The sequence below is a fragment of the Aphis gossypii genome, chromosome X (genome assembly GCF_020184175.1).
Source record: "Aphis gossypii isolate Hap1 chromosome X, ASM2018417v2, whole genome shotgun sequence".
Classification (NCBI taxonomy): Eukaryota; Metazoa; Arthropoda; class Insecta; order Hemiptera; family Aphididae; genus Aphis; species Aphis gossypii.
In genome coordinates this window covers 6,218,387-6,242,056 of record NC_065533.1, presented here as the reverse complement: position 1 = coordinate 6,242,056, position 23,670 = coordinate 6,218,387, and the positions used below count along the sequence as shown (strand labels likewise).

The following is a 23,670-nucleotide window of genomic DNA, read 5'->3' as shown; positions in this document are numbered from 1 at the left end:
AAACCACCACTGGGTTGTGCCGGACCCCTCCCATATCCGCCGGTATAACCCACTTTAGTCTTCTCTCATCCTCTGCTGCAGCCGTCGCCGTAATTCGATTAACTCTCGCTGCATCACAGCTCATACGGGTAAATAATATAATGCCTATACTTAGTACCTACACATAATGTATAGGTGCCTGCGCCTCCTATACACGCACATTATATTGTTACATGGCGTATTATCTATGTATAACGACTGCGGCACGGTTGGGGGGGTTACGTGAGGACGTAGTATGACTGGATCGCGGTGGCAGCGTAGTCCTGCAGGTTCTAATATATGTGATTTTATTTTTATTTTTATTTTATCCACTTCTTCTTTTTCCCGCCGTTTCCGTTCCGTTTGGTTCATCCAAAGACGTCTCTAATGTCTATTACTATATTATACGTATTATATACACGACTGCCGCGGACGTGTACGCATTATATATGCGCGCCCGACTATATCATTATTCCGATTACGTGATTACACCACGACTGTTACAATAAAAATTACACGTATAGGAAATTATATATACAATAATAATGATGATAATAATAATAATAATAATAATATCATACGATCTGGGGCAGCATCGAAAGTGTATTATAATACAAGCGGAGAGGCGTCGTGGACCAAATTTGTGTGTGTGTGTGAGCGCAGTGTAATAAACGTGTCGTAATCGTTCCACCGTCGTATAGTAAACCGCAAAAAGTAATTTCAAAACGTGTACATATTTAATATGTGTGTGTATATATTATATGTGTGTGTGTGTGTGTGTGTACGTGCGAGTATGCATCGAGTTATGGCTGAGAGAGGGGTGGTGGTCAAGGGGTGGTGTACGAAGGTATAACTATTATTTTTTGTTATTAGATTAAAAATAAATTCCCGCGAGCGACGACGTAGATCGCGAGAATGATTATTACGTTATTATTTTATTTTGTTCTTTCGTTATTAGATTAACGAAATTCTCTCCGCGGCCGCCGCGACGACCGTGAACTTTTTTTTTTTTGAGCTCCACGAAACTCACAGTCATAGTATGGTTGTTAGGTACTACGTTGTATGGTTTGAATCTCACACGGACAGTTACCACGTATGAGCATATCACGTAGTATGCAGTTTACTCGTTTTTTTTTTATTGTAGTACCCATGTAATGTTAGAGCTGCTTGGATTATTGATTTTGGCGTGTAGATACTGCAGATGGGATGTTTAGTTTTTTTTCAATATTGACGAAATTACGCTTAAAGATAAATTTAATCAATGGCTATAGCCTATAATTTGATTGATTATAGATATCAAATAAAAAAAATTCACAAAACTGCATGTAATATACTTTGGAATTCTATTAAATCTGAATAATCAGAATAATCAAAACGAGCAGAATCGATGACTTGCGAATCCTTGCATGTCAATTTATCTGATCGAAAGAGCATTTTCAGCTCTATTGGTTATAAAATTATAATTCATAAAAAACAATATCGACCCAAGTTAAATTTATACAGACGCAGACACGCAGTCTCAAATATAAAACCTATATTACTTTAAAGCAATATAATGTTAAAGATATATAATATACAAGTGCAAGTCATTCGCATCAAATATGAACAAATAATAAGTTTGTCATTTTTTACTTCTAAAACTTTAATCGGCAAATAATTTTGCAGCATTTTATATTTTATTTTCAAAAGTTAATATTATTTGTTGTAGCGATGAATTAAATTAAATATCACTCATTTTAACTTGCTGCTTTATATAATATAGAGTAGAGGTTTATGCTCGCACGAATTGAACAACGCGTATAATTGCACGCATATAATATTATAATATTAATTTTGATTGTCTCGTCGAAATGAATCTGGTGGTCACAGTTCAAAAAAGATACCTTACAGTCCTAATAATATGCACACGTCGATTAGTGGTATGCGGTCGCACTTTTAATTTTTATCTCTCAGTTTGGGTTTGACTCACAAGTCACAATGATATTATTATTTACCATCGTCCATCGTGCGAATTTCATATCGTGTGAATGTCCGCGTTTGTCATAATAATAATTATAGTGACAATAATATAATATTAAATAATAATAACAATTTATATATGAGTAGTCGTCGTTGTCGTCGTCGTCGTCGCGCCACACTCTTCCGGTGTGTGTGGCAACGGAGCGCACACGGCACCTGTACACTTATAATTACGCACACTCGTATATAAGTGGTATGTACATATAAGTTGTACATATGTGTATTAAGAATACACTGAAGTAAATTACACTTCCCGTCGTCATTATTAATTAATTCGATTATACCGATGAGTATAACTCACTTAATCGCAGTGAGTTTACGTTGTAACACCGCGCGTCGAATACGCATATTATGTGTAGGTATATCCGGCGTCATGTCGTGTACACACTGAGTGCGTCGTTGTGTAATTAGTTGTGTACTTAGTGGCTAGTGTATACACTGTGTAATCGAAATTCCAAGATCATTTCAAGAATTAATATCATACCTATGCCTTTTTCACGTAGAACATTTTATTTTATACAATTATAACATTACAAGAATGTTTTAAAATTTTAATGATATCGAAAACAGTCGACTTTTTAAAAATAAATTAACAATTTGGTATATTACACTTTTTGCAATTGATGTCGCCGAGTCAAGATCACCCCCTCTTCCACCGATTAGTCGTCTGCAGATAATATGGCACTGATAATATAATAATATGTCCGTGGCGAGATTCACGCACGCAAGCACACGAATACGCAGCAGACCCTATAGTCTTATTACCGTATAGAACTGCAGGGGTCACCAAATAGCGGGCCACTATTTGTTTTCAATTCGATATTTTGATTTCGTGTTTATTTTTTTTCGTATTTTTATGGCCCCAAAAACTTCCTGTATATTATAATTTAATGTGACCGTTCAAAAAAAATTAACTGGTGACCCTTGGTATTCTGGTTTTCCCTTAATGGGCTATTCGATTTGTATAGCGTGATAGATGTACAAAAAAACTCGTAATATTATTCACGGCTCACTCTGTATATATTAAGGGTTTACACTTGTGTAGCTAGTATACAGCAATATGCGACTTTTTCTTTGTTTTTTTTTTTTAATTATGCGATTGCCTTGTAATAATTAATATGTAAAATAACAGCGTTAGGTACACGACGATACACTTTACCCGACGACGACATAATTACAATATATTAAACGGTAACACAACTGCACACACGGCGGTCCGCATTTCTGTACATAATAATATTATAGTGGTGGCATCCTATACATATATATTTCCTGTGTTATAGTATAATGGTGTAGTCCGGCCGCGGACAACGACAAGTGTTTGCACTTAAAAACAAATATCGTATTTTAAACAATACGGCGCGCGGCGCTTCTCTTCGCACACGGAAACGCACAGTATATATAATAATATTCGTTAAATTTGCTCATTGCCGCTTCAATATAGTAATATTAAACAGTAACAATTGAGTCAGTAACAATTGAGACGTTATATTATTATACAACTATTTATTATTATTTAGATTTTGACGTAGCAAGCCTTACTGAAACAAGAAGCTAATTTTATTTATGTACCCGTCCTACGCCTTATATATAATAATGTTTAATATAATAATGAAATGCTACGGAGTCCAGAAAAAAAATAAAACGGTTTTAGCCGTACACTCGTCGAAAATCATATACGAGTACACAACTCGTATAACTAGATTTAAAACATTTTATACGTGCTGATCATATAATGTTATTAATAATTTAGTATAATCAATGATATTACATGTATTATATTAAAACTGTTCGATAATATATTTCTTGTTTGGTATACATTCCATCTAAAAACTAATGGGATTTTTTTTTTTTGACAAATTTCAATGTTAATATATATAATACATATCAATGCCTTATTAATATTACATAGGTATTATTTTTTTATTTTGCTACTTCGACGTATATATTTTAATTATAGAGAATTTTTATTGGATTTCAAATAATTAATTCACAGCTTACAAGACATTAACGGTTCTTTTGAAACGCCATCCACTGTGCACTATAAGTTTAAAAACATTCCAAAAATTAACATTTTATGATATTTATTTGTAATATGTTTACAAATCAAAATATAATTATTCATTCCGTTTTAATAAGACAAAAATTTAATATTCACTTCGAAAATCTTCATAATATCACAGTGCACCAGTGATAGATTTATAATTTTTAAATTATAAGTTACATATAGTTGTTATACTATTGTGTTCAAAAACAATATGAATTGTTCCATTTTAAACTTATCAGAAAAAATTTCAATGTTTCAATTTTTCGTAAAAAATATTTTTTTCAAATGTTTGCAGTATTCTATAATTAATATACTCGTTCGGAATGTTCGGATTTACCTATAATAGCTGTATCACCCACCGTCCACCACAGAATTGCGCCGATTGACTGTGTTGACCGACTTGTGCATTAAACTACTAGCGTGAACATGTTTTATAAATGTTGACCGTAAATTTAAGAAATAGTATATTGGCAGTATCGTATATCGATTAATTAGATACCTCTTAATAGATTTTAATATTTTATAGCTTTAAATTTATGCCGTGAATGTATTTAATGTAAGTTATAACTTATAGAATTAAAAATACAACTACTATAGAATTAATAGAATTATATATGCAAAATACTTGTACATAGTACTTGTACTTATTAAATATTATAATCAATAATCCGCTTGGTCAATTATATTATGATATATATTATAACATATTAACATATATGTTAAAGATTTATGAATAACTATCCACAACTATTAAATAACTTATAAATGAAATAATCATTTATAAAACATACGGCATGTTTCATGTATATTATTATATTTAACGATTAAACTACCTACTTGTTTGTAATTTATTCTCCTTAAAAAATACACTTGTAAACCCATTCATCTTGATATATATATACCTACAAATTAATGAGATTATATACAAGTCATATATATATAATAATAGCCTAGGCGAAGGCCACAAACATTGAAATATTTAATAGGCCGCAGAAATACGTTCATAACCGACGTGTTATAAGTTGTCCCATATAAAAATTAAAAGTTAAATGATGATATTTTAAGCAACTTTTTTAAACAATATATGAAACATATTTTTAATAATTTAATGTTCATTCCAAAAACGAGTAATATCTTATATTTTGTTTATTATAATTTATTATATTATTATTTACATTATTTTTTATTGTTATCGTAGTTGAAAAGTGGTTTTAATTAAAATCGCTGTTGACCGAAGTTGGAGTATTAAATTTTAAATTTTGAAATTATAAAGATATTAAAATCCAAAGATTTAGTTTGGTACAGGTCGGTGACGGCATAATATATTTTGTAGTGTTGTGGATATTATGTATTAATTATTAAAATAATTGAAATTTGAAGTAGTGATAACACTTATATAATTGATAACCGTGAATTAAGTTACATAATATTATATTGTGTTTATTTAATATAATAATGCCGTAACACGTCGTTGTTGTGATGTATATTTCCTGTTCAATTTTATCGGTTTTATGGTAATTAATGATTATTAATTACAATATGTAACCGTTAATAATCAACTTCAATATAAATAGTAAATATATTACGTCCTGTTTATATTATAATCCATATCTGTGTAATACTAATATCAAGCATGTATAATATTATGTATTCTTATTTCTGAAATTTCCCTATTGGTTTCGGTGTTAACTACAATGCTGATATGTGTTATATTTTTATTTTGTTTTACTAATTTTTGTTTTGCGTGTTTGTGCGATGAACCTTATATTTTACATAATATAGAGAAATGTTGTCCGTAAGAATATTTTATAAATTTATATTTACATAAAATAGTAATACATATTCAAAAAAAAAAACAAATTAGGGAACTCGCTCTGTTATATACATAAAAAAAATAAATATATATAATAGGTGTTAAGTGTACCTCCTCATTGAATAGGTCACTGTATAGACATATTAAGTTTGAATTAAATGATAAAGAATTGCATATAAAAAATGATTTTGGGCGGAGGAGTCTCAGGCTCAAGTGACACATATGTGTCTGTGCCAGTATATATAATATTACTAAGCATATTTTATTATATATATTTATATTGCTATAAGTCGTATTCATTTTTTCTGAAAATATCGGATTTATTATAATCAAATGTTTTCGATTTTGATTTATTTTATCAGAATTTTAACTTCAAATGCTTATTGTAAAAAATTGTGTCTTTTGATGCATTTAAATTACCATAAAAATATTTTATTTGGAATTTTTCATTAGATTAAGGTTTTTGATTAGGCCCAACATTTTTTAATACTTTAAAAACTACGAAATAATTAGTAAATTTCAAATGCTTTAAAATACCATATAATTAAATTTAATATGTATATTTTGAAAATTGTGTTGTATTTACTGTTAAATATAAAAAATAATGATTTAATCAATTGTGAATTGTTTTGAGTTTCTAGTGTTTCTACAATGAATATTTTTTGAATAATCACAAAATTACTTAAATTGTTATTATAGGTATACCTTATAATGGTTTATATACGTCTGAACTCTAACGCTAAAATTTGAACTTCAATCTCTCATATCCGTTTGAACTAGTAATCTAGTTACGATTTTTATAAGTAGCTATATAAAATTTAATGAATTAGAAACACTTAGAGATAATACTATATTACATCGATGATGTCTATTAATATATCGAGCAATGTGTAGTATATTTACTTTTTCTAAGACGAAAATTTCTATTAGGTATATAATATATGGTTCTATGTCAACATTAAATGTGAGAATAATATACGTTTTTGTGAGGTAGGTACCTACAGCGATAAGTTTTTTAATAATTTTATATTAAATAGTATAAATGAAAAATAATTATATTTAATGATTACCTTCTGTATTTGGTTTGCGATAACCACCATATCTGAACTCCTATAATGGCCCTAGGCTAATGGTCAAATTAACCGAATAACACTGCTTTATCAGCCTAATAAATATCCACACATTAACTCATTTATTATAATAATTAAAAAAATATGATAAACTATACAGTTTATGTTTTGGTGGTTTGGTTAAAAGCGCATTAAAAACAAATTATAGTTTTTATTATAGATGCTACATTGGCGTTTTTTTATGTCTGCAGATCAATGATCAATAATTCCGTCCCGTCGGACCACCATATGATTTTTCACGTGATTAGTTATACTTGTGTCTATTTCTTTCAAACATACCAAAAAAAAAACTAATTAGTTATTTTAATATTTATTTCTAAGTATCATAATATTTGTTTTTAATTTGACAATAAACCTTGATATACCAATAAGTCATTTAGTACTATCGAGACCATATTGTGTTTATAAGTCAGGATTTATCGACAATGTAGAAGTTGTTGCTGGGGGGCTAATAATCGTTTTCATAAATACTGCAGAGAGCACATCAAATTATCAAAAATCTTAGATATTTTAATTAACCAATATGTGTATTAAATTATTCAATAAAAGAAAATGGAAAACAAACATACCCTCGATTTCGCCATTATATTTTATAAATAAAATACAACCAATGCGATGTTATAGGTACCAAATTATTTGAGTGGTTGCATTGGCGACATTTTCTGATACAATCTTCTTTTTTTACTTTTCATTTTAATTATAATAATACTTTTCGCGGCGATATTATGCACATAATGATAATTTCCCTGATAATAAAATATTACCTCGGAGAAAGCCCGAATTTATATTAATACATTATTAATAACTATCAAACGCTAAAGATACATATTGATATAATAATACATTTTAATATTAATATTTTATGGATAGTACGTACTTGAAGACCTTGTCAATTTTCGTTTTATATACTACCTATTTTTTTTTATATAATAATCGTAAAATTATAACTATATAGTACATATACGCTTGTTTTTTTTTTACTACGGAACCGATAAATCGATTTAATTAAAAATCGATTCGACATTTTTTTAACAGTTTTAATTTTCTAGACATACAATGGTGATTAATTTTAAATTGACTGTGTTTACCGCGTGATGCTGCGAGTTATGCGGATAACAACAACGGTTTTATATGAAACCAATTTAACAGCAGCTCCAACCGTAATAATAACTTAATATAATATTATTGTACCTAACACGATATAGTACGGTAGTACGTGATATCGTAAATATCTTTTAAGTTCTTTATGAATAGATGTATAATATGGACGTTACCTCGTTAAAAATATTATATTGTTGTTGGCTTATTGTCTATGTATTCATTACTACTAACGTGCTATGAAGGAATTAAATAATATTACTAAAGAGACATTATAATTTGTAATAAGTAATACACGAAAAATAATGAAACTGCGATCGTCGCAATAGATTGATTTTTCCGCGGTTTTTAGATATACAGTGGCATTTAACAGCCGACTCCGTGGTACCCTCGCTGCTAATCGATTTATACGTAAAAGTACGAAAAGAAAAATAAGAACGACCCGCTGTGCACTTATTTGAGGTGCGGTGTGTTTTGTACGGAACCGTTTTTCGTCGACGAGCATATTATATACTATACAGTATACATAGGTACTAATCATACTGCAGACAACAAATAATTTTCGTAACATATTATACAACTATAACGTACGAGTATGTGTGTATAGACGCGCGTATCATACTCGCGGTGTTCACTAATATTATACTTTTTACGTTTCGTATCGCACAATGACCACGTTAACTGCTGTGCGACGACGACTTGACATTGCTGACGGGAAATTATAAGCCGGCTAATAATAATTACGGTCACCTGCTCGTCTCCTCTCACACCCAAACTCTGCCGTCAGTATTTTGTTAGGCGTATTAGCGTTATTACATATACAAGTCGCTCTCGAGTATGTGTGTTTGAGCAGTGCGCTTTGTTTCCGGTTCCGTTTCGGCTCGTCACGGTGTAAAGTTGTCGATTGCCAGGACGATACATCGGTGCAGTGTGTGTATAAATGACGGAATGAAAGTGCCCCTCGAGCTGTCACGTCTCCACGCCCATAGGTATGTACCTATACAGAGTCGTCGTCTCGCGTACTAATTGCTTTCGTCGGGGTTGACGGGTGAGCGATTGTAATTTGGACGGTTAGGACGTCATACCCGGTATGTGGTATATAGTATAATTGTGATGTAGGTAATTTTTTATATACACATATCGGACATCGGTGCAGTGGCGTAACTGAGGACCCGCAGACTACGCGTTGCGGTGGGGTGTCCACGGTAATTTGGGGCCTTTGGTCATAGGGTTATATTTGGTATGACAATTTTTAGGAGCCCATTTTTATTTTTGCGAGGTTAGACCCCAACTTTTTTGTCGCGTCACTGTATCGGTGACCACGATTGCGATTATGACGATGGTAAATCATTCTCTACCATCGTATAAATGTGTTTTATACATTTATAGACAGTATATTCTTTTTGGCTTTCCGTCATTCGTCTCTGCAGGGCCGAGTCGAGTAAACGGTGTCCTGTGCGCGGGACTACCTATATCGTACTCGTCGATTTGTCGTCAAAATAATACCTAATATATATATATTTTTATATTTTCGCGTCGTCGATAACGTTGCACGTGTTGTTTTTTCGGCCGTCGGTATGGCGCCAGTCGTACTTAATATTATACACACTCACACACGGTCAAGACGGCCGACCGGTACAGGTATGGTATTAGTGTATACACGTATAATGCATATAAATGCACCTATATGCGTGTTTGTATATTAGCCCGGCGCCGATTGTGTTAATTAAATGTCATATATATGTTGCCTCGTAGACAATAATTGTAATATAATTGTCGCGCCGGTGCAGACGCGTATTATATACCGCGCCCATATACATACGTATTATTATAATGCATATAACAATAACACAATAATGTACCATATACCCGGTATATTATGAAAGGAAACACTCAATATCTTTTATTATGTCGAGTCCGACTTAGCCGCGTTATCCGCATCCAGTTTGTTTAAATAAAATAAATAAAACGAACTATCCCGGCTCCTGATCCTATATATTAGTTAAAATCCACTACGGGTTTTGGAATGTTTTTCGAAACGCCATCGGATTTCTTCGCGCTTTGACTGCAATCGTTTTTTTTTTTTTTTTTTTTTTGATAGAGATTTATACGTGCATAATAATATTATATGTTAAATGTCAATATTTGATACTCTTAATATTTTATGACCTATGAGTAGTTCACACGTGTTTTGGCTCTGTTCACTGCGGCGCTTTGAGATAATTTATTGTCGGTCACATCTGACTGACCGAGTGTACATGCAGATAGATCATATAATATAATTTGGCCGGAAGTAAGAGGACGTTTTTTTTTTTCAGAAGTACAAGAAATGGTAGTCGTATACAAGAAGTTTTATTTTTCTTGTATATAGGTACTAATCTAAAAATTATACACAATTTAGATAACTGATTTAAGTGTGTATATTTAGTGTATACCCCTAATAAAATTGTATAAAAAAATAAAACATTTAATATTTATTCATTGAAAATATTTTATTATTGAACCCAATCGTAAAATCATTAGTACCTATATAGTTCTATACCGAACGATCCGACAAACCTATAAAATACTTAAAATAAATATATATAGTTATATAGGTACCGCTGCCGCCTTGTAATTGGATTTATGTTGGTTTTAAGTGCTTGTGCGCCAATTGGTAAATTTATTGCCTCAATACAAATGGCTTATATTTGTTACATATATTTTATGCCATACAGAATTTGTATACGTATGTGACGGTGCGCACACGTGTAGGATAACGTATATATAATTTCGGGAATTGGCAAAAAACCGCATTATTTTTCTCACATATTTTGTCGGACACTATATTATAATTCCCAACATTGATTTTTATTTTAAATCGATGTTTCATGGCTAGTCCCATACACGTGTGCAATGGGCGTTTGATATATTAGTACTGTACGAACTATATAATATACAATATACATATAATATATATATATTTATAAAAACGAATGAAAGAAAAAACAAATTTAAGTATATTATGCGAGTCATTGTGTGTTATATTATTATTATTATATACGTTAGTAGATTGCCAAGACGCTTAATAAAATATACATATTCTCAGAAATCTTAAGGCAATAATAAAAATAAAAACATACCCATCACAAACGGTATTATTGTAGAGATCACACACACTCAAAGGATATAGGTTCATAACCTAACCCTCTGACCTTCATATAACATCGTATTTACAGTCTATTACAGATAATATTATATGATATATTGATATATGAAAGTAAATATTATAATACGTTGTGTTACTACATTTAAAAGTTAAGAATAGCAATAATTTTTGTATCCGTGTGGGGGATAATAAATGATGATTAAGTTTTTTTTTGGCCAGCGATATCGCTATAAAATTAATAATTAAAAAAAATAACGTCGTCACTGCCGTGCCGCTTATTAAAATAGTCAAAAATAGATGTACTACGATAAAATACAATTGCAATTATATTAAAAATCATTAAATACTAAATGGTTTAAAATAATATCAATAAATTCGGTTTACCAAATTATCTACGTGTACCTACCTTGCAGAGTAACGTTATTCGCGTGCTATGGGTTCTCAATAACTACGTCATCGCTACAGCGGACAAATATATATTATATTTACATAGTAATTATTTTTACGGAAGCTTATCAGATAACATCTTTACAATATTATTATAGTCGTTTAATATATTTATTAGTTATTAGTTATTACTTATTACCTGACCGAGAAATACAGACCGTGTTTTATTATCTTCTTGACGTCTCGTCGGACTGTTGTATCCACCATGACGTGTTCATGTGTATAATATTATTATAATAATACAAACATGCATAGGTACATATAGGTACCTATATCGTCAATTATGTACATTCGAAAAATCGTAGAACGATTTACAAGATTTTCTTCGATCGATAAGAAATTTATTTTATTACATTTTCAATCTGTGCGAATCCAGTTTCTAGCATCGTAAAACCACCGGAGAGGCTGCGAAGTGTCTGCGAGTTGAGACTTGAAATAGACTTATTAGTTTTAATAACGCAATGGCTACAACTACAGTTGCGTACCGACGTACCGTAAGCAGCCAGGGACCAGAACGGAGGGAAGTATAAGTATATTACGAAGTCGAAATTCAGATAAAACAGATTTTTTTTACATCTATGATCTGTCTCTCTTTCGTTTCGTCTAAAGCCAATTCTTTTGCCCGAGCGACCATAAAATAGATCATTTCCGTTCAATCGACGGATTTCCGCTCTATACTGCCGCTATATCCGTTCTATATCGAGATAATACTATAACACGTTACTACTATATATATAATCTACCTACATACCAGTGTTTGGTAACCTAACTAGAAAATATTTTCCACCATAAAAGTATCATTGATTTCTAATTAGGTATTTTGTTATTATATCATAATAAATTGTGTTAGAAATTGGTATTATCAGACAAATGAAAAATGACGATCATAATTATTTGGTATATTATATTAACCTAGGTTTTAGAATATTTTATAATTAAATAATGTACCTATAATCTATATATGCGTACCTAATATTATGCCTGAACTTTAAAATGTTTGGCAACAGAATTTTACCAGCGTTTACCAGAAATCCTATATCAAAAAATATTTTATTTCCACGAACACTCGCATCACCGTTGAATGTTGATAATGATAAATATTAATAAGCAATAACATTTATTAAAGATGTATTTTTGGATTACGCATAATTGCATAATAAATTTTATTTTCTGGTTTATCAGAACTCAAAAATATTTAAATTATTGTTTTCGTGCGGGTTTCATGGAAATTTAATGATTAAGTCAAATAATTTATTTTCATCGAGTTCTTAATTAATATATTTAGGTTATGGAAATATGGAATGATAAGAATCTTTAAGTTGCAAGAGCTGATTATTTATATAAATATATTATTATATACATGTATATTTATGGATGGCAGAGTGGAGACGTGGGGTTGTACTTACGAATGTTCATCAACTTCGCGTTTCGGGGAACACCTTTGTGATGTATATAAATGTGAAAATGGAAATCTTTATCACGCGTGTTCTCTGAAACTGCTCATCCGATTATCTTGATCATTTCATTTAAACGAAAGAGTAGATCGTGGAACAGATTTTAAATCTATTTAGTATTTGTTTTTGAGTTTTTCTATAAGTTAGTGAACAATTGAATTATTAATTTTTCAAATATAATCGAGAAATACGCACAAAAAGATATTTCTTTTAGTCCTAGTTACCAATTATTAGTTATTATTAGAAGTTAGTTTTTTAGTGAATATAGTTGATGTAGTACGTATAACAGTACAAAATTTTTTCGTTGTTTTTGGTTCGCACTTAGGTTACCCTCAACTTTAGCAGCAGTGTTTCCCAAAGGGTATGTCGTGAAATTTGAAAGATGTGCCGCGACAACTTGAATTTGAACATCATTATATACATATTATTCGATAAGTAGATAATATTTATATCCAAAGTGTGCCGTGACTCATAGTAACTAACTATTGTTAATGTGTCGCGATGGGAAAAAGTTTGGGAACCGCTGCTAAAGTTAGCATTGGGCAACTTAATTTAACACGGATGCATTTTGTACGTGTATCAAAGTGCACCGTGATAACTAGTACCTCCTATACTATAGTTAATTTGACATTTTGACTCGTTTCTATACATAACACTGTGCTTTTCTTAAATGCAAACGTTAAACCTATTCCGAATTTCATAATATATAATATTATAATATTATATTGTTTGCGTGTACTTGTTTTATTCAGCGTGTTCTGTGATGCATAATACAAAATCAAAAAAGCGTTTTCTGTGCATAATACAAAATTAAAAAATCCGATCTACGACGACGGTGCAGGTTTCATAATATTGCAGCCGATATCGTCGACTTTTGAGCCCCTCCTCCGGCGCTTGGCGCACCCGTTGCCTAAGCCGCCGCCACTGTCGTCCTCCAAGCAAGCGCCGCATCCGCAGCCGCAGTCGTACACCACGCGGATCCGACCGGACCGGACCAACCGCGCCAGACATCGGCGGTACGCTCGCGACGCCCGTCGATCCGCCCACACGCAGTAGCAACCGTCCCTCCGGGCCCGCGCGGCCATCGTCTCGTCCCGGGCCAGCCTGTATTGTACCGTGTCCATGACAACGTCCGCGTGCACCGGAAGTCCGTCGCCAAAGTGTTCCAACAGTATGGCCGTGATCAGCGCCGCCGCGATTTCGTCTTCCGGTTCGTGTAGGTCCGAGTCGTCGTCATTTGCGGATTTGAGTTTCCGATGAGCCATATGCTTTTAAATCGCACGTTAACCCATCAATGTGTCTACCGTGTTTTGACGAGGAGTGTAATTTGTGTTATTGTCGCGTTGTACGCGGTGTTTAATGTGTTATATTATGAACGCCGCGCATGATCGCTATGGAAATGGTCACGTGCGCGGTCCAGCAAAGTCATGCTAAACAGGCATACCTACGTCTGTTTATCATAGAGTTGCTGTATAATAGTACAGTTATTTCATGTTCTATACGAACAATGTTATACGACGGTGTAGGGAAAGTTTAAAGTCGGGTGGGATTACTTAACCGGCATTTTTAAACGCCAACAACGGCTTTAATATTTCTAAACCATCATAGAAATTATAATACATGCGATTAATATTATTATAAATACAGTAATCGCGTTACCGTGTTTATTTTTTTTTTAAAATTATCTATCAGTAGTCAATAGTACCTAATACCTATATTATAATATACACTTATAAGGGTCGTTGTCACTGGAGACGTGATTTTCGTTTCTCCGAAGTAAATAATATATCTATTCTGTGAGAGAGTACTACCGAGTTGGTTCCCGTTTGTGTTCAGGTCAAATAATATTAGTTGTAATAATTTAATTTTTAATAATTGGTACAAAATATAAATTAGATAGTATAAAATATAAATGCACCTACTAGCAATAGATTGTTGGATGAGGCTTAGCAAGTTATCACTAATATCTACTCCGATCGATTAAGTTAACAATTGATATAATATTATATACGTACTTATATCACTGTATGGTATATCGTACCTATATAGTATATATATATCCTATGTATATGTATAACAATAATGTTAAAGAGCATATACTGTACTACAGTCTCGAATCATCTTCATTTATACTTGTACTCGTTGTACCTATATAAATTTGTTTTCGTTTATACATTGATCATATTTTAATTTATATTTTTTAACTTTATTGTTCGTTATTATAGAGTTTGTGTTTAGGGATAAGAGAACTAAGTTAATTATTATTTTTAACCAAACTTACTTTAAAGTTGATAGTCCTACAAAAAAAAAAAAACTAGTAGTATATTGCTAAGTATATCTAAATATAATAACATATTAAGTATTGCTAAATATCTATTTCTTTTATACCACATAAATTAACTATTGGATATTCGTGATCGGTGAGTAGGGGAGAAATTATATAGTATCGCATTCGTTATATTTTAGTTTTTATAATATGTGATTATTGGTGCTTATATATTGCGCAGTACGTAGGTACAAGACGGTAAAGTTTGGAATCGAACTTTATTATTGCATTAATTCTGTTTTGTGTTTTTGCATACTCGATTTATTGCTTATTATACCTATAAGCTACATATTAGGTACAGTTCACGCAACTTACGTCCTACACGTTCTATGGAACAATACCAAAAGTTTTTAACGTATTTTTAATTTTTTAATTTTTTAGAGCGCACATTTTATTTTATATTTTCAGATAATTATTAAAATTGTTATATAATACTATTTACCTATATTAATATGGATATTGAAAACTGTATAAATAATAATAATAAAAAAAAATGATTTGAAATTACATGGCCGTGAAGTGAAAACCTTGATCAATGAGGATATTGAAGCTCATGTAGGTACTTATTTTTATTTATTGGAATAAATGCCAATCAGTGTTTATATACATTTTAATATATGGATATATTATAAGTACTGCACAATAATGTAAATAGTGCATTTATAGACTATAGGTATATGAGTAAACAAAACAGTGCTGTATGGTATAATTAAGTTGAATGAAAAACGGAACGACTGCGCAGCAGATACGTGCCTATGATGATGAAGCATTTAATTGACCGAAGGTCGGACTTGACGGCTTACGGTGAAGTTGAAATGTAAAAAAAAAAATTATGCTAATCTTAGAAAAGTCTGTATTATCATATTACGCGTATTTAATAGCGTATAATATGTGATTCGTATATTATATATACTATACGATGTCTATTATAAAATATCATACAGCTTAGCCGAGCTCGCGCAGATGTCGTAATATATGGTCACGGACAGACGAATAACGAGAAAAATTATGATGTATCATTAGGTCTGCTGATGATATAGGCGGGCTTTTCGTCGTCGGGGGGAAAGTCGTACGCACCCGTCTGTCGCTGCAATACGCTGGTCGCGGTCGCGGTGGGGACACGGTCCGCAGTGGCGTGTCTTCCAGCACCGCGTTTGCGTGCGCGTCTAGACGACGAGGACAATATAAAAAAAAAAAAATAATAATAATAAATATGATAATGATGGCGGCCGCCATCGCGACCGAACCGTAATAATAATAATAATAATAGTGAAAATATATTATTATACAGTCTTATATTATTGAATATATTATAAATAGGTACGTGATGTGTTTAATAATGTTTTTTCGGTCGATAAATATTATTTTATCGTACCTATCTATATCCACGCGATATAATATGATAATATATTTTTTACAGTATACCTACGTTACGATCGGGAGAACCGCGCGTACGCAGATCACCAGTGCCTACGCATGCGCGCGTGCAGTATATTATATACGTTATATTTAATATTTTTATATGCACTCGTACGTCATAATATGGGTAGGTAGTTATACCGTCGTCGATAGGTAATAAATAATAATATCGTGAGCAGTGTTGATCGATCGAAATTATTACATTATTATTATTGTTATAGTTTATACTGCAGGTAGGTACACGAGGTGCCTATTATCTTGTGTGTATAATATATATGTAATATATGTATATATATATAGGGCAGAGATAATATTATAAAGAAATCGTATATTAAATAAGTATATATGGAAAAATAATCGCATTTTATCGTGTATTATGTACACATGCGTTAATAAACTACAACTCGTCGTCGTCGTTAAATTTATGTATATAATTATAATGCGAGCGCACTATATACACTATTTTATTATGCTGCAGTATATACGCTGCATTGAACAACGATACCACCTTTTTACATGACGTGTAGATCTGATGATATTTTCACGCACATATTATTATATTATGATAATATAATAATATATGATTTGTACGTCGGTTAGATTGTTATATCAATTATTCGCGCGATGTATATCTTATATAGGTATACTATATAGATATACACCTATATACGCGTCTATGAGATCTGAAAATATATGTGTAAGTAAATTAATAATATAATAATACCATGGCAGTAATACTGCTGCAGTATAATATATATATATGCATACGCTGCAGCAGAACACTGCACTTGTCCTATATTATGCATACGCGCAATATTATTATATATTACATACTAATTATTACACCGCTCCACTGCACAGACGATTTACCTTCACGAGTTCAATACATGCATATTTTTACCTCGTCGTGTATCATATCATCATATATTTATTATGAATTATAATTAACAGACATCCCGGCGGTACCAATTTATATAAATGTATATACGATAATAATATTATATATACTTATAATAGTATGACGCGTGTTTCCATCATATTATACCTATATCGTATTATCATAATATTATAATTCATGTTATGCACATTCAAAGTCCTAGGTACTCTATATAGTAATAACTATAATACATATATATTATGTGTGTGTGTGTGCATAAGCAGATTCTATAAATTATTTATTACCTAATCTAGTGATTCTCGAGCTGATCACTTGTTTGCGAAATCCTAACTTTTTTACCAAACCCAATACCGAAGCTATACACGATATCTTCCGACCTCCATATCAATAAATATATCGACTTAAAATAAACTTACAACTATTTTGTATCGTTTAATGATGTATTTATAATAAATATAGTTACAACACTATCTCCTTGTCGTTTTCTCCTTTTTTCTATCTGACTCAAAACCTCTCTTGTGTATGCGCCTTGTGAATAATGTGTTTATGTAGGTAATTATATTTAATTACTCTACCTTTTATAGACCTAAATAATATAATAAAAAATCTTAATTTGGATTTTTTTTTCCATTTTTGACTGGCCTAATACAAAATAAAAATATAGGAAGGTACTCGGTGTACTATACCTACTTTTTTTTAGCTTTCGACTACCGATTGTATAATAACTTAATAAACTATTTGCTGTATATATAACTATTTAATTATATTATAGTGATATTTAGAAGTCGTAGTTTTCTGTAAACGCCCCCTAAATTACTTATATTATTCACAAGCCTGTGGCTTATACCTATTATATGTTAGAAAAACTTTTTTCTAATCGATCAAATCGCAGAAGTTAAATGCTCATAATAGTATACCCGGCTTCTTTTCAAATATTATAAATCGATCCACTCCGAAGTTGCAATGCAGCAAAATGCATTTATAAGTGATATTATATAAGATGATATTTAAATGAGTGATGTCAACACCGCATCGCTGCAGTTACCCATCATGTACGTCGATTGTTCCTATGTCTTTGTATATACGTCTATGTGTAATGTGTATACAATGAACTTGTCAAATTTCAAGTTACCAATTTTGAAGCTGCCATCACAGCAAATGATAATTTATCACCGAAACGAATTCGCGTCAACCGAATAAGTTTATCTATAAATACTAAACAGTAATACTTTTTTCGATTCCGTTTCATTACACATTCGTCATTTTAGGTCTCGTCGCGAGTATATAACTTTATACGAATTTAAGATTAACTATTTAAGTTTGCTATTTCTTACTAAACTTATTGTGTGTGTATTATGTTTCAGTAGCAGCAGCAGCGGCAGCGGCGGCAGCAGTGTCGGTGGCGGTATCGGCGTCGGGAGTGTCGGCTGCAGTGGCCGCAGTGGCGTCGGCCAACGAGGGCCACGGACTTCAGAAAGACGATCATCCGCAGTCGGGAGAGTGTGCGCTTACGCACGCGGCGGTGCCGTTCGACGATCAGCGACGCACGGCCGCGGCCACCGCAGTGGCCATGGCCGCAGCCGCGACCATGATGCGAGAGAGGTCCGCCGTCGTGGCGGCGGCGATGGCTGTTCAACAACAACAACAACAACAACACAAGCAACAGCAACAGCAACACCAGCAAATGCAACAACAGCAGCAACACTGTAGGTCTTTGATGGCGGCCGGTGGCGGTGGCCGCGGTCCGGCGGCCGGTTACGATTATTATTCGTCACCGCCGCCCGGTTACTACGGCGGCGCCGTGGACGGCGACGATAACGGCGCGGACGACGACATGGAAAACGGCGACGACCACGCCGACGGCGGCGACGGCCGAGACGGAATCGTGGACATGAGCGGCGGCGGCCACGACGCCTCGGCGGACAACGATGACGATTGCTACGGCGGCCCGCCGTCCGCGGGCGGCACCAACAAGAGGAAACAGCGCCGGTACCGGACCACGTTCACCAGCTACCAGCTGGACGAGCTGGAGAAGGCGTTCGGCCGGACTCACTACCCGGACGTGTTCACCAGGTGAGTTCGCCGAGTCTTGAAGCCCTCTATAAACGCATATTGTATATTCAACGCGTTTCCTTTTAAGTATTCTATCGGCACGTTTAGATGTCTATACATACGCGCATATCGAATTCCGGTATTAATATGGTAAAATACCAAATTTTCTGCAAAGTTTCAAAACTTTCCGATTTAATTCCTAAAAACACCTTTTTTGAAGCTTAAATGACTGGACTAATAGTATACGTCATATAAGAGTAATATCGTATAATATATATTTATTAATAATAAACGTATAGATTTGTTAATTCGTGTTACACCTACAATGAGCAAAATAAACGCGGTAAAAAAATATATGGGTCCACAACGACCTACTATATAATATAAGCTTTACGTTTCGTTTATTGTATTAATTCTGAGAATAACGCGAAAATATCATAAATCTAGAAAATATATAACGTATTGATGTGTGAAATAAAAAAAAATCATAACATTTGATTCAGTAGAGCATGAATGGAATTTGTATAATATTATTGTATCTAGGTTATCATTAAATCGGATTACTAAAAAAAAACATGCTATTTCATAAACACCTAATTATTATTTTATTATTATTATATTTACGACGTATTAAATTGCAATGTATAATATATATACTTGAAAATTCCAAATGGCAGTATGTCTGCAGTAGGTATGTAAAATGCAATCAGGATTTTTAGGTTAATATATGGGCGGAGATATTCGATTATACTATTTATGCATTTCAAATCATGTAGGTATATATCTAGCCTATGTAGGTACCTACTCTTTCGTCCTTCGACGTATACCTAAATGGCTACTTATAATATATTTTTAAGTTTATTTGTTGATACTTATAATAGAAATGTATAAATCTAACAATCATCAATAATTATTAAAAATTATACGTTATATAGTGATCCATGAGTTAAGGAGCGTGTAATACATACTCATATTATATACATATACGATGTTCGCATGTATGTAATGTGCTTTCCAATGATAGATATACGATCGTATATCATATATATATATATATCATATTTTGTCATATTATACATAATAGGTACATATCAATATATTTAGTATTTACACAAAAAAAGTTTATTTATTTTAATTTTTTTTCCAATGCGCTGAATTTAGTTTGCATCAAATCTTATTTAATTGAAATTTATTTTCTGTCATAAATTTCAGAAGATTTTTTTCTCTGAAATTCCCTGCTTGTCTTTGAAAAATTTTATTTGAGCTTATTTGTTTTATGCTGCCCAATGATTTTATTTGTCTCAACTAAAATTAAATTAAATCTAACCATCAATGTGTAACAAAGAATCAACAATATGTATGTATGTATCGGGATTCAAAAAACTAGTACTGCGAGTAAAATACACCCACAAACATCCTCCGTATGCATATCCATATTGACAGTTGAATGTAACATAATTTTTTTTAACGAGCTTGTGCGTTTGTTGCAGAGAGGAATTGGCGTCGAAAATAGGACTGACCGAAGCCAGAATACAGGTAACTTATATTATTGTGTATTACCACTTAGTATTTTAGTGTAGTGAATTGTAAACATAGTTAATTTACGTCTTACATAGTATAGTATGAAAATATGTAATATTCATATTTCATAAAAAATATGATTATTCGATAGTAAAGTGGGAACATATGTGTAGGATTTAAATGTTTGATAGACTATCAACATTTATAAATATATTATATAATATAATGAGTTATTTATTTTCAGCGTGATTAAATGATGATAATTATCATTAAAACATTTTATCAGTAAATTTTACATTAATCATTTGTAAGATTGTAAAATAATTTCTTAATTTCTTTTACTATATTTCTAAATAATGCTTGAAAACTCTTACGCTCGTCCTAACCCTCGTATACTACACTAAAACAGTAATAACTGTAGACTGTAGTAGATGATATCTAATAAACGTTAATTAATGCATTTATACAAATATAAATCATATATTGCCTATAAAATAATAATATTCTATTATACTTATACTGCAAAGTCTTATTGTACATTATTTAAACAACTTCTGATTTTCTTATAAATTAAATTTTTTTCTTTTAATAAGACAAATTTTTTTTACATTTCCATTGAATTTTTTAGATAAAAACTTTTTTTTATTAGAAAATGAATTTCAATTTATTCAAAAGTACCTATATATAATAAGAAAATTAGATGGCTAGGCTGGGATATAAAAATTGAAAATTAACTTGAATTCTTAAATGAAAAGGCAACCAGCATTGTGACACATAGATTTTTTATGGAATCACTTTAGAGGAAGTCATTATTTTTTTAGTATCCTAAGGATATTATTATCAGGAAAAGATATGAAGGGATAATTTTTTAATTCGTGAATCGTGGGTGAGTATATAATTTTGAGTGAAATTTATTTATAATTCATTCCAATTGTTTAATATAGTATGACAAGCTTTTTCAATCATTATACTTCAAACATTTGTATCTTATAACTGCATGTATGTTATAGGATAATATTTTCAAGATTTCATCTTATATGCTTGAAAATATTTCAAAATAAAGATATGGCATTTTGATGTTGATTTAATAGAATAATCCTAGTTAGTCGATACCTAAGACTTAAAATTCTTCTAATATTTTATATATAAAAAAAGGAATGACATGAAAGTTAATTATCATAATAATTTATACACCTATATATATCTAATAATTTACGATAACGACACCTGCCGTTCCGCTAGAGTCGTATCTTAGTGGGACGTGTATTCCCTAGTTAGTTATGAGATGAGTTAGTTGAAAATTTTTATAAAGTTTTGCTTAGAGTATTTACAGGCACGGCACTAGAATTTTTTTCCAGGGGAGGCAGAGTGGGGCAAATATTTTTTTTACGTGGGCTAAAATTTTTCAACAAATACTGAGGTTATTTTAATGAAATATAAATATTTTCGTATCATATAACATAATATAGCTATTATCTATATAGTACATACGTTTTATATTGTATGCTCTAAGAGTCTAAACAGATAATATATACAAACTTTTGAATAGTTAAAAATGTTTTAAGAATAATGTCAAATATTTTTTTTTGTACCTTATGTAATAAAATGTCTAATCACAGACCTTCAACAACTATATTCATAATGATGACATGATACACAAAAATGATAAGTTCTTTATGACTTAATATTACATACCTTTGTGAATGAATAATTATGTTTCTTTTACTTACCTACATTTCATAAATATAAATTAAAGTAATTGTGTTTAGTAATGAACAATTTGTTTCAATCATTTTTAATGCAATGATTTGGGATAAGTTTATTTGTTCATTTTCATCTAGTAATTAGTACTCAATAAAGGTAATAAAAAATAAATAAAAGATTTTTTCTTATTTTAAAATTTCAAAACACATTTTATTGAAATTGTAGTAAATTTTTTCCTTATTAGACAAATAATAAATTTAATTTATTCCTCAATTTTTTTAGTTATGACAAATATATTATATAAGCTAAATATTGATATTTTACACAATATCGTACATATTTTTTAGTGGGGGGGCTGGCGAAGGGGCTGATCTGTTTTCTGGGGGGGCTAGAGCCCCACCTTGCCCCCCCTTGGCGCCGTGCCTGAGTATTTATAAAAAAAGTTTTTTTCGTTGATTGAATATTGATTTTTAGATCAGATTGAAGTGTTTCGTTTGATACAAATCCCGGGATGTTCATGGACAATGACGTAAAGTCTGATATTATGGAAAGTTTAAATGTATTTAAATGTATTAT

At 31.6% G+C, this 23,670-nt stretch overlaps 1 protein-coding gene across 4 annotated transcripts in view; it reads left to right on the top strand.

Moving 5' to 3' along the window:
* Nucleotides 1-23,670, top strand: part of LOC126552874 (homeobox protein ARX-like) — a 67,569-nt gene that overhangs the window by 31,499 nt on the left and 12,400 nt on the right. Inside the window, exons 2-3 of one of the 4 annotated variants that reach the window (XM_050207970.1) lie at nucleotides 19,191-19,890; nucleotides 21,360-21,405. In XM_050207970.1, the coding sequence (XP_050063927.1) occupies nucleotides 19,191-19,890; nucleotides 21,360-21,405 (746 nt within the window). Of the gene's footprint in view, nucleotides 1-19,181; nucleotides 19,891-21,359; nucleotides 21,406-23,670 lie in introns of all 4 variants that reach the window. The other 3 variants (XM_050207969.1, XM_050207968.1, XM_050207967.1) reach the window with 3 other exon arrangements.